Raw genomic sequence first — 12,841 nt, 5'->3', positions numbered from 1 at the left:
AGAGGTCATGGGTTCAAATTCCAGCTCCACCACTTGTCAGCTGTGTGACTTTGGACAAATCACTTAACTTCTCTGGGCCTCAGTTACCTCATCTGTAAAATGGGGATTAAGACGGTGAGGCCCCATGGGACAACCTGATCACCTTGTATCCTCCCCAGTGCTCAGAACAATGCTTTGCACACAGTGAGCACTTAACAAATGCCATCATTATTATCATTATTATTCTTTCCTCTGGCACCCTTCCCACCAACACCTCAAAACTCAGCAAGTCTAAAACTGAGCTCCTCATCTTCCCTCCGAAATCCACCCCTCCTAACTCTCCTACTTCTGTCGCTAACATCCCCATCCTCTTTGTCCCAGCAGCCCTGAACCTTGAGGTGACCCTGGATGGAGCCTGCAGTGCTTCATCTTCCTCACGCCATCACTGGGGTCAGAAAAATTTGAAGGCTGAAAGCAGGCGGGAAGGGAAGGAGACTAATTTCTTATAAAAGCCAAGGACTCAGGAAGCCAGGACCCACTAAGTATCCAGCAGTCCCCCAGAACCTGTAAATTCCAGACCAGGTGGCCCTCAGTAGGGCCAGACCAACCCCAAGACCTCACCTTGGCAACCGAGCAGGTGCAGAAGCCAGTGTGGTGATTTTGACAACATCGAAGACTCATCTGCTTGGTCGTACCAATTACATGTAACATACGACCTCATGCCAAGCCTGAACAGTACAAGTGTTGCCAACTTGTACTTCCCAAGCGCTTAGTACAGTACTCTGCACACAGTAAGCGCTCAAACTATTTCTCCTCCCTTATTGACACCCATCCCCATTAACCCCATCAGCTCTTCCGTACATTCAACTCCCTTCTCAGGCCCCCAGTTCCTCCCCCTCCTCCTTCCCTCACCCCCAACGATCTGGCCTCCTACTTCATTAATAAAATTAAATCTATCAGGTCCGACCTCCCCAAAGTCACTCCCCACCCCTTCTCCAACCCCCCAGCTCTCAACACTCTCTGCTACTCTCCCATCCTTCCCAGCAGTATCCTCAGAGGAGCTCTCCTCCCTCCTCTCAAGTGCTACTCCGGCCACGTGTGCTTCTGACCCCATTCCCTCTCATCTCATGAAATCTCTCACTCCTTCCCTTTTCCCCTCCTTAACTTCCATCTTCAACCGCTCACTCTCCACTGGTTCCTTCCCCTCTGCCTGCAAACATGCCCATGTCTCTCCCATCCTAAAAAAACCCTCTCTTGACCCCACCTCACCTTCTAGTTATTGCCCCATCTCCCTCCTACCATTCCTTTCCAAACTCCTTGAACGAGTTGTCTACATGCGCTGCCTCGAATTCCTCAACACCAGCTCTCTCCTCGACCCCTTCCAGTCTAGCTTCCATCCCCTACATTCCACGGAAACTGCCCTCTCAAAGGTCACCAATGACCTCCTGCTTGCCAAATCCAATGGCTCATACTCTGACCTAATCCTCCTCGACCTCTCTGCTGCCTTCGACACTGTGGACTACCCCCTTCTCCTCAACACGCTATCCAACCTTGGCTTCACAGACTCCGTCCTCTCATGGTTCTCCTCATATCTCTCCGGTTGTTCATTCTCAGTCTCTTTTGCAGGCTCCTCCTCCCCCTCTCATCCCCTTACCGTGGGGGTTCCTCAAGGTTCAGTTCTTGGTCCCCTTCTGTTCTCGATCTACACTCACTCCCTTGGTGACCTCATTTGCTCCCATGGCTTCAACTATCATCTCTACACTCATGACACACAAATCTACATCTCTGCCCCTGCTCTCTCCCCCTCCCTCCAGGCTCGCATCTCCTCCTGCCTTCAGGACATCTCCATCTGGATGTCTGCCCGCCACCTTAAACACAACATGTCCAAGACTGAACTCCTTGTCTTCCCTCCCAAACCCTGCCCTCTCCCGGACTTTCCCATCATTGTTGATGGCACTACCATCCTTCCCGTCTCACAGGCCCGCAACCTTGGTGTGATCCTCGACTCTGCTCTCTCGTTCACCCCTCACATCCAAGCCATCACCAAAACCTGCTGGTCTCAGCTCCGCAACATTGCCAAGATCCACCCTTTCGTCTCCAACCAAACCGCTACCCTGCTCGTTCAGGCTCTCATCCTATCCCATCTGGACTACTGCATCAGCCTCCTCTTCGATCTCCCATCCTTGTGTCTCTCCCCACTTCAATCCATACTTCATGCCACTGCCCGGATTGTTTTTGTCCAGAAACGCTCTGGGCATGTTACTCCCCTCCTCAAAAATCTCCAGTGGCTACCAATCAATCTGCGCATCAGGCAGAAACTCCTCACCCTGGGCTTCAAGGCTCTCCATCACCTCGCCCCCTCCTACCTCACCTCCCTTCTCTCCTTCTACAGCCCAGCCCACACCCTCCGCTCCTCTGCCGCTAATCTCCTCACCATACCTCATTTTCACCGGTCCCACCGTCGACCCCCGGCCCACGTCATCCCCCTGGCCTGGAATGCCCTCCCTCTGCCCATCTGCCAAGCTAGCTCTCGTCCTCCCTTCAAGGCCCTAATGAGAGCTCACCTCCTCCAGGAGGCCTTCCCAGACTTAGCCCCCTCCTTCCTCTCCCTCTCATCCCCCTCTCCATCCTCCCCGTCTTACCTCCTTCCCTTCCCCACAGCACCTGTATATATGTATATATGTTTGTACATATTTATTACTCTATTTATTTATTTATTTTACTTGTACATATCTATTCTATTTATTTTATTTTGTTAATATGTTTGGTTTTGTTCTCTGTCTCCCCCTTCTAGACTGTGAGCCCACTGTTGGGTAGGGACTGTCTCTATATGTTGCCAACTTGTACTTCCCAAGCGCTTAGTACAGTGCTCTGCACACAGTAAGCGCTCAATAAATACAATTGATTGATTGATTGAATGAATGAATGAATGAATGCCTGTGGGCAGGAAGGGAGGTGCCTGGCATTCCACCTTCTTCTGGACAATATTCAAGTGAACCGCGGGTGATAGGAATGTGAGCTCACTCCCTGACTTGCTTCCTTAATTCATCTTCCCCACCCCAACCCCACAGCACTTATGTACGTACCTGTAATTCGCTCCCACGGCTTCAACTATCATCTCTACGCTGATGACACCCAGATCTACATCTCTGCCCCTGCTCTCTCCCCCTCCCTCCAGGCTCGCATTTCCTCCTGCCTTCAGGACATCTCCATCTGGATGTCCGCCCGCCACCTAAAGCTCAACATGTCGAAGACTGAGCTCCTTGTCTTCCCTCCCAAACCTTGTCCTCTCCCTGACTTTCCCATCTCTCTTGACGGCACTACCATCCTTCCCGTCTCACAAGCCCGCAACCTTGGTGTCATCCTCGACTCCGCTCTCTCATTCACCCATCACATCCAAGCTGTCACCAAAACCTGCCGGTCTCAGCTCCGCAACATTGCCAAGATCCGCCCTTTCCTCTCCATCCAAACTGCTACCCTGCTCATTCAAGCTCTCATCCTATCCCGTCTGGACTACTGCACTAGCCTTCTCTCTGATCTCCCATCCTCGTGTCTCTCTCCACTTCAATCCATACTTCATGCTGCTGCCCGGATTATCTTTGTCCAGAAACGCTCTGGACATATTACTCCCCTCCTCAAAAACCTCCAATGGCTACCGATCAATCTGCGCATCAGGCAGAAACTCCTCACCCTGGGCTTCAAGGCTCTCCATCACCTTGCCCCCTCCTACCTCACCTCCCTTCTCTCCTTCTACTGCCCAGCCCGCACCCTCCGCTCCTCCACCACTAATCTCCTCACTGTACCTCGCTCTCGCCTGTCCCGCCATCGACCCCCGGCCCACGTCATCCCCGGGGCCTGGAATGCCCTCCCTCTGCCCATCCGCCAAGATAGCTCTCTTCCTCCCTTCAAGGCCCTGTTGAGAGCTCACCTCCTCCAGGAGGCCTTCCCAGACTGAGCCCCTTCTTTCCTCTCCCCCTCGTCCCCCTCTCCATCCCCCCGTTTTACCTCCTTCCCTTCCCCACAGCACCTGTATATATGTATATATGGTTGTACATATTTATTACTCTATTTATTTATTTATTTATTTATTTTACTTGTACTTATTTTATTTTGTTGGTATGTTTGGTTCTGTTCTCTGTCTCCCCCTTTTAGACTGTGAGCCCACTGTTGGGTAGGGACTGTCTCTATGTGATGCCAATTTGTACTTCCCAAGCGCTTAGTACAGTGCTCTGCACATAGTAAGCGCTCAATAAATACGATTGATTGATTGATTGATTGATTAGTTAGATTTATTTAGATTAATAATAATACATTTATTATTATTAATGGCTGTCACCCCCTCTAGACTGTGAGCTCATTGTGGGCAGGGAATGTGTCTGTTATATGGTAGGGTAAGCCTCAGCATGGCTCAATGGAAAGAGCATGGGTTTTGGAGTCAGAGGTCATGGGTTCAAATCCCAGCTCCGCCAATTGTCAGCTGTGTGACCTTGGGCAAATCACAACTTCTCTGTGCCTTAGTTACCTCATCTGTAAAATGGGGATTAATCAATCAATCAATCAATCAATCGTATTTATTGAGCGCTTACTATGTGCAGAGCACTGTACTAAGCGCTTGGGAAGTACAAATTGGCATCACATAGAGACAGTCCCTACCCAACAGTGGGCTCACAGTCTAAAAGGGGGAGACAGAGAACAGAACCAAAGACTGTAAGCCCCCCGTGGGACAACCTGATCACCTTGTATCCTCCCTAATGCTTAGAACACTGCATTGCACATAGCAAACACTTTAAAATATGCCATTATTATTATTACTGAGCGCTTATTGTCCAGTACTCTGCACTCAGTAAGTATTCAATAAAAAAGATGGATTGATTGATTGATTGGAGCAGTGGACTCAGACTCCATTTGCTGTCTCAGAGGAGGGTCCACTGGGGTTGGGGTAACAATTTTGGGAAGGTGCCAGCATTGAGAACCCAGAATTTTTTGTTTGTGCTTTTAATGGTATTTGTTAAGCCCTTACTGTGCACCAAGCAGGGTATTAAGAGCTGGGGTAGATACAAGCCAATCAGGTCAGACAAGCTCCATGCCTCACATAGGGATCACAACTTTAATTCCCATTTTACAGATGAGGTAAGTGAGGCCCAGAAAAGTAAAGTGACTCACTCAAGATCACAAAGCAGATCGGTGGTGCAGGCAGGACCAGAACTCAGGTCCCCTGACTCCCAGATCTGGGCTCTGCCCACTAGGCCACGCTGTTTCTCCAGCTTTGTTTTCTACCATACTTGTTAAGCATTTTCTTTTTTATGGTGTTTGTTAAGCACTTATTAGGTGCCAGGTACTGCACTAAGTACTGGGATTGATAACAAGCCAATCAGGTTGAAAACAGTCTATACCTCACATGGGGCTCACAGTCTTAATCATATTTTACAGCTAAGATAAGAGAGAAGTAAAGCAACTTTCCCAAGGTCACACAGCAGACAAGTGGGGGAGTCAGGATTAGAACCCATGTCCTCTGATTCCCAGGCCCCTGCTTTACCCGCTAGGCCATGATGCTTCTCCAGGATTCACCAGAATCGCCCCCCTCGCCCCCGTCCACCCTCCATACACACACAACTAGCCCTCCACTCACAACCTCCTGATCTGCCTCTCTTGCCGCCTCCCCATGTCGGTCACCCACGGCGACTCACCCAACAGCTCACTCCCATTCAACACCCTCCAACCATCCCCTCCCCACAAGCCCCCCTAATAACAAGAACACGTAGTATTTGTTAGGCACTCAGCGCCAAACACCATACTAAGTGATGAGGTACCTACAAGATAATCAGGTCCCACATGGTGCTCACAGTCCAAATCTAAGGTAGAACAGATATTGAATCCCCGTTTTGCAAATGAGGGAACTGAGGTACAGAGAAGTCAACTGATTTGCCCAAGGTCACACAGCAGGTATGTGATGAAGCAGGGTTTAGAAACCAGGTTGTCTGACACACAGGCCCATGTTCCTTCCAGTAGACCATGCTGCCTCTCATGGCAGATGAAGTCTGTGGAACCCCACTGCACTGACAGCAAACTCCTTTTCACCCTCTTCTCATTCCTCTTGTTTTGTTTCACCCTCTTATTTCCACCGAAAGCTTTCTCTCCAGGGTCTCCAATGACCTCCTACTTGTCAAATTGATTCATTCATTCAATCGTATTTATTGAGCGCTTACTGTGTGCAGGGCACTGTACTAAGTGCTTGGAAAGTACAATTCGGCAACAGATAGAGATGGTCCCTACCCAACAACGGGCTCACAGTCTAGAAGGGGGAGACAGACAACAAAACAAGTAAACAGGTGTTAATACCATCTGAATAAATAGAATTATAGTTATATACAAATCATTAATAAAATAAATAAAGTAATAAATATGTATGAATATACACAAGTGCTGTGGGGAAGGGGAAGGAAGTAGGGTGGGGGGAGATGGGGAGGGGAGGAGGAGGAGAGGAAAAAGGGGGGGCTCAGGCTGGGAAGACCTCCTGGAGGAGGTGAGCTCTCAGTAGGGCTTTGAAGGGAGGAAGAGAGCTAGTTTGGCGGACGTTTGGAGGGAGGGCATTCCAGGCCAGAGGTAGGACTTGGGCCAGGGGTCAATGGCAGGACAGGAGAGAAAGGCACAGTGAGAAGATTAGCAGTAGAGGAGTGGAGTGTGTGTTTTGGACTGTAGAAGGAGAAAAGGTAGGTGAGGTAGGAGGGAGCAAGGTGATGGAGAGCTTTGAAGCCGAGAGTGAGGAGTTTTTGCTTGATTTGAAGGTTGATAGGCAACCGCTGGAGATTTTTGAGGAGAGGAATGACATGTCCAGAACGTTTCTGTAGAAAGATACTCCAGGCAGCAGAGAAGTATAGACTGAAGTGAGGAGAGGCAGGAGGATGGGAGATCAGAAAGGAGGCTGATGCAGTAATCCAGTCGAGATAGGATGAGAGATTGAACCAGCAAGGTAGCGGTTTGGATGGAGAGGAAAGGGTGGATCTTAGTGATGTTGTGGAGGTGAGACCAGCAGGTTATGATGACAGATTGGATGTGTGGGGTGAATGAGAGAGCAGAGTCGAGGATGACACCAAGCTTGCGGGCTTGTGAGACAGGAAGGATGGTAGTGCTGTCTACTGTGACGGGAAAGTCAGGGAGAGGACAGGGTTTGGGAGGGAAGATAAGGAGCTCAATCTTGGACATGTTGAGTTTTAGATGGAGGGCAGACATCCAAACGGAGATATCCTGAAGGCAGAAGGGGATACGAGCCTGGAGGGAATGAGAGAGAACAGGGGTGGAGATGTAGATTTGGGTGTCATCAGCATACAGATGATAGTTGAAGCCATGGAAGTGAATGAGTTCACCAAGGGACTGAGTATAGATGGGAGAACAGAAGGTGACCAAGAACTGACCCTTGAGGAACCCCTACAGTAAGGGGAAGGGAGGGGGAGGAGGAGCCCCAGAAGGAGACTGAGAATGTATGGCCAGAGAGATAAGAGGAGAACCAGGAGAGGACGGAGTCTGGGAAGCCAAGGTTGGATAGCGTGTTGAGGAGAAAGGGATGGTCCACAGTGTCAAAGGCAGCTGAGAGGTCGAGGAGGATTAGGATAGAGTAGGAGCCATTTGATTTGGCAAGAAGGAGGTCATTGGTGACCTTTGAGAGGGCAGTTTCAGTGGAGTGTAGGGGATGGAAGCCAGATTGGAGGGAGTCTAGGAGAGAATTGGGAGTTAGGAATTCGAGACAGCGAGTGTAGACGATTCATTCTAGGAGTTTGGACTAACCCTTCCCTACCCTAATACTCCTCAATCTCTTGGCTGCCCCTGGACCATGCCCTTATCTTGGAAACATGATCTAACCCTGGTTTTCCTGACATAGCTGAGAAGAAAGGTGTCCCAGTGGAAGGAGCACGGACCTGGGAGTCAGAAGACCTGGGTTCAAAGATCGCCTCTGCCACGGGCCTGTGTGACCCTGGGTAAGTCACTTAGTTTCTCTGGGCCACAGTTTCCTTATCTGGAAAATGGGAATTACCTGTTCTCCTCCTTTAGACTGTGAGTTCTCCTCCTTTAGTCTGTGAGCCCCATGTGGGCAAGGACTGTCTGACCAGATGAACTTTTATCTACCCCTGCACTTAATATAGTGCTTGGCACATAATAAGTGCTTAATGAATATCATGGTTCTCCTCCTTTTCTCTTGGTCTTCCTTTTCCTCTCACCCCTAAACTGTGGGAGTCCCTCAAGGCTCTGTTTCAAGTCCCTTTCTCTTCTCACTTTGTATTCTTTCCCTTGCATCTGGATTTGCACACTTAATTTACCCCTCCCTCAGTCCCACAGCACTTATGTACATATTCTTTATTTATATTGTATGCCTCCTCCTCTAGACTGTAAGCTCATTGTGGGCAGAGAATGTGTCTACCAACTCTGTTATACAGTACTCTGCATACCAGTACCATGCTCTGCATACCAGATTGACTGATTGACTGGAAAGCTCATCTACTTTCCACAGGCTCATCTACCAGATCTTTGTGTATGTCCCCTAAATCTACCTCCCTTATCTCTCCTCCTCCTCTATAATCTCTTTCCTCCTGCCTCCAGGACAGGAAGTCCCGCAGGCATCTAAAGCTAAACATGTTCTAAAATGAACTCATCTTCTCTTCAAAATCCTTTCTTCCATCTTCTTGGCCACCAGAGTTGATAACACACCATTCTCCCCCGTCATGGCAGTAAGCTCATCATGGGCAGGGATCATGTCTACCAACTCCATTTTATTGTACTCTCCCAAGGGATTAGTCCTCTGCACACAGTAAGTGCTCAAAAAATACCACTGATTGATCCATCAATTAATTGACTAAATGCTCTCTGAAGCTTGCAACCTTGGCATTATCCTTGACTCTTCCCTCTTATTTAACCTCATATTTACTCTGTTCCTAAAACCTGCAACTACTTCTGCACTGGCCTTCACACTGGTCTTTCTGCCTCCAGTCCTTCCTTCACTTGGCTGCCCAGATGATTTTTCTAAAACATCTTTCTGCCTATGTCTCTCAGCTCCTCAAAAACTTCCAAGGATTACCCACTCCTCTCACAACAAGTAGAAATTCCTGACCACTACCTTTAAGATACTCCATCAGCTCTCTTCCCTCCTACTCACCCACTCTCTTCTCCTACCACAGCCCAGGTTCCAATCTTCGTTATTCTCAAACTTACTGGGCCTTGTATCTCTCTTGCCACGGACCTCCTGCTCACACTCTTTCCCCTGACTGAAACTCCCTACACCATCCTCAAAATTCAAAAGACCACAGCTCTCTCAACTTCAAAGCCCTTCTGTAATCACATCTCCTTCAGGATGTTCACTGTGAGCAGGGAATGTGTCTACCAACTCAGTTATGTTGCATTGTACTGTGTGCTTAGTATAGTGTTTTGCACACAGTAAGCACTCAAAAAATACCTATGGTCGATTGAGGAGGCTTTCCCCAGTGCATTTGCATTAATTCCAGGTTCTATCTCCCTCACAACATTTCTGCATTTTTGTGCCAGCACATTTTAATGCCATTAGAGCTGTGTTCCAATATAAAGCTGAAAACTGAGTCAACCAGATATTAAGGCTGAGTTAAACTTCCATGTTTTCTACAAACACAATCAGCCTCACCTAACTGGTAGAGTAAAAAAGTCAAAAGATATAAAACATGAAAGAACTTGACTTTCAGGCTTTTTATTGACAATATATAATGGACTTCTATCTTTCCTGATATTGCTAAACATTATGTATTGATTTTTTTCACAATATATAAAGAAGTACAGACTTACATTACTTTTGTAAACTAGCATCCATCATTTCAGTAGCTCTATTTAGCAGCAAATATGCTATGTTCATAAATTGGGAACAAGAACTATGCCTTGAAACAATTTCTTAGTAACAAAATAGATAAGAATGTTAAAATGCTTAAGTCTGAGACATTGACAGTGCTTTCTAGATTGTATTCAGCAAGTTATTTTGCCTATAAAAATGACAGACTTTAATGCCTTCCATACCAGGTAAAGAAAATCAAAATAGCAGAGTCTTCAAAAGGGAAAGCTTATAAATTAATGACACTTGGATCTAAAAATCTTCATGTCCAGACAAGACTCTTACTGAAGCTTCAAGATTCCATCTTGGATGACTGTAGAAGAATTTCAGTCTTTGGAGAGGAGAGCTGCCTCTAAATTCCTACCACATCACTATGCACCAGAACAAATTTGGAGCCAAGCACAATCAAATTTCCTCAACCACGGGATGCTGGCTCATTTTCATCAGTCCAATTCGGTCCTCAGCAACTGAGGGGAAGCCAGATTTGTATCTGATTTGTGTTATGGTCCTCCACATGGAGGACCAATTGCTTCCCATTGACCTTTGCTACGACACAGAAAACAGGCTTCCTTAATGCCACAAATACAGGCCTCCTGTCTCACTGAGACAGCAGTTTGGAAAAACAAACCTGTAAAACATACCATAGTGGGAAAACTTCCATTTTGCATTTATCTGTTTAAGAAGGGACATACGGAGGTGACAGGAAAATGGGACATCTTTGGAAGCTGGAAATTCAGACCGATATGCTGCAATTTAAGATACTCCAGCACGATCCAACTAAATTTCAAAAACATAAGAGGAAACCACCACAATCATTCCAGACCAAATGACTACCCATCAAGTTCCTACCCATCGGTAGGATGAAGAATGTTCTTGGCATTTTCCCACCCCCAAACTCTTCCCTGTGGCCAGGGATGCAGCTGGACCATGGCAACATCCAACCCTGATTCACTGTTGTCCATATTCCTTGCTCATGCTGTGCTCATGTTTTATAGAGAGGAGGCCCTGAGGAAGACAGCCTTTTGGAAATTCCTCTAGGGTCATGGAATGGGAAGGCATTGCAGTTCTTTCTGGTGGCCATTTGTGGGGGGCACACAAGGTCTCCTTGGGTACGTGCGTCTGGCTAGTCTCAAGAACTCTTCTGCGGCATCCACAGCAATAAGGCGATCCTGCCAAAGAAGAGAAGGAGTCAAATGAGATATTGTAGCCACCTCTGTTTCAAGGACAAGCCTGGGGTATGCCAACCGGATTCCCCTCCACCAATTCTTTTCCCACAGGATCTTTCCAGAGACTCAATCAACCCATGGTATATACTGAGTACTCACCCTGGGCAGAGCACTGTGATATGTGCTTGGAAGGGCACAGTTCAAAAGATGGGCAGAAACAATCCCTGACCATGAGGAGCTTACACCTCTGGCTCCTCTGAAGTCTACAGGGACAGTTGGATCTCAACCCAGAATAACAATAAGATGGAGGAGTGAGATGAAGCGGATTAAGGATCCTAGTGGGAAATCTAAAGATGCAGTAACTGAGGCCCAGAGAAGTGAAGTGATTTGCCCAAGGTCACACAGCAAGATGAGTGGCGGAGGGAGGATGAAAACTCAGCCCAGCCTGCACCCTCCGTTCCTCTGCCGCTAACCTCCTCACTGTGCCTTGTTCTCGCCCGTCCTGCCGTCGACCCCCGGCCCAAGTCCTCCCCCTGGCCTGGAATGCCCTCCCTCCGCACATCCTCAAAGCTAGCTCTCTTCCTCCCTTCAAAGCCCTACTGAGAGCTCACCTCCTCCAGGAGGCCTTCCCAGACTGAGCCCCCTCCTTCCTCTGCCCCTCCTCCCCCTCCCCATCTCCCCCGCCCTACCTCCTTCCCCTCCCCACAGCATCTGTATATATGTTTGTACATATTTATTACTCTATTTATTTTACTTGTACATATTTACTATTTGATTTATTTTATTTTGTTAATATGTTTTATTTTGTTGTCTGTCTCCCCCTTCTAGACTGTGAGCCCGCTGTTGGGTAGGGACCGTCTCTATATTTTGCCAACTTGTACTTCCCAAGTGCTTAGTACAGTGCTCTGCACACAGTAAGTGCTCAATAAATACGATTGAATGAATGAATGAATAGTGGAAACAGACATTTACCCTGCTTGCTACTTTCCCATTTGGTATTTCCCCTGAAAGTTATTCTAGAAAATAGAATCTTGGGATTTTGCCCTGTTTCTCTGGTTGAACCCTGACCTTGTAAAGTGGATACAAGCCCTGTGATTCTTCCCCTGACTTTACACAAATAACTTAAAACCCAGCAAAAGCGAGATGCGGGCTATTTGAAGACAAAGAAAAAAATTAGAGGCACACCCTTTAATTTACTATTCAAATCTTAGAGCCTAAAAACAAACAAGCTGTTAAAAATAAGCCATTTACCAAATCTTAGAGCCTAAAAACAAACAAGCTGTTAAAAATAAGCCATTTACCACCACTAAGAGGTATCTCTCTGATAACCCCCAGCTGTTTGGGAAAATACTGGTTTCCTCAGCCAGCTTTAATAGCATCTCACGGGCCTTTCTTGTATTCTGAGAATCGCTGATGGTGCTGAGATAAGTCACTGATAACAAGGAGTCTGCCTCTTTCTGAAAGCCTAGAAGAGAAAACATTTATCCTGAATTTAGATCTTCCAAACAATTCTTTAGCAGTCTATACCAGATTATCTGCACAACACACATCAAAATAGCAAGAGCTGTATATGTATATAGATAGTCAGATTTGTTAAAATCTTATTATGTGCCATTCACTGGGCTAAGCATGGGTGTAGATACAGGATAATCAGAATGGACACATGGGGCTCACAGTCAAAGTGGGAAGGAGAACGGGTATTCAATCCCCATTTTATTGATGAAGAAACTAAGGCTCAAGGAAATTAAATAACTTGTCCAAGGTCATACAGATTGCAAGTGTTGAAGCCTAATTGGCATCCAGATCTACTGATGCCCAATCCTGTGCTCTTTCCATTTGGCAACACCGTAGAACA

General features: G+C 47.2%; 1 protein-coding gene across 1 annotated transcript in view; it reads right to left on the bottom strand.

Annotated features, from left to right (window-relative positions):
• Positions 1-9,669: 9,669 nt before the first annotated feature.
• MREG (melanoregulin) overlaps positions 9,670-12,841 on the bottom strand; it is a 58,302-nt gene continuing 55,130 nt past the window's right edge. The window contains exons 4-5 of the mRNA XM_038749126.1: positions 12,288-12,451; positions 9,670-10,989 (exon numbers count right to left, since the gene is read on the bottom strand). Coding sequence (XP_038605054.1) covers positions 10,861-10,989; positions 12,288-12,451 — 293 coding nt within the window. The 3' untranslated portion in view covers positions 9,670-10,860. The remainder of the gene's footprint in view (positions 10,990-12,287; positions 12,452-12,841) is intronic.

The sequence above is a fragment of the Tachyglossus aculeatus genome, chromosome 7 (assembly GCF_015852505.1).
Source record: "Tachyglossus aculeatus isolate mTacAcu1 chromosome 7, mTacAcu1.pri, whole genome shotgun sequence".
Classification (NCBI taxonomy): Eukaryota; Metazoa; Chordata; class Mammalia; order Monotremata; family Tachyglossidae; genus Tachyglossus; species Tachyglossus aculeatus.
The sequence above is the reverse complement of the archived record's forward strand: the minus strand, read 5'-3'. Positions and strand labels throughout refer to the sequence as shown.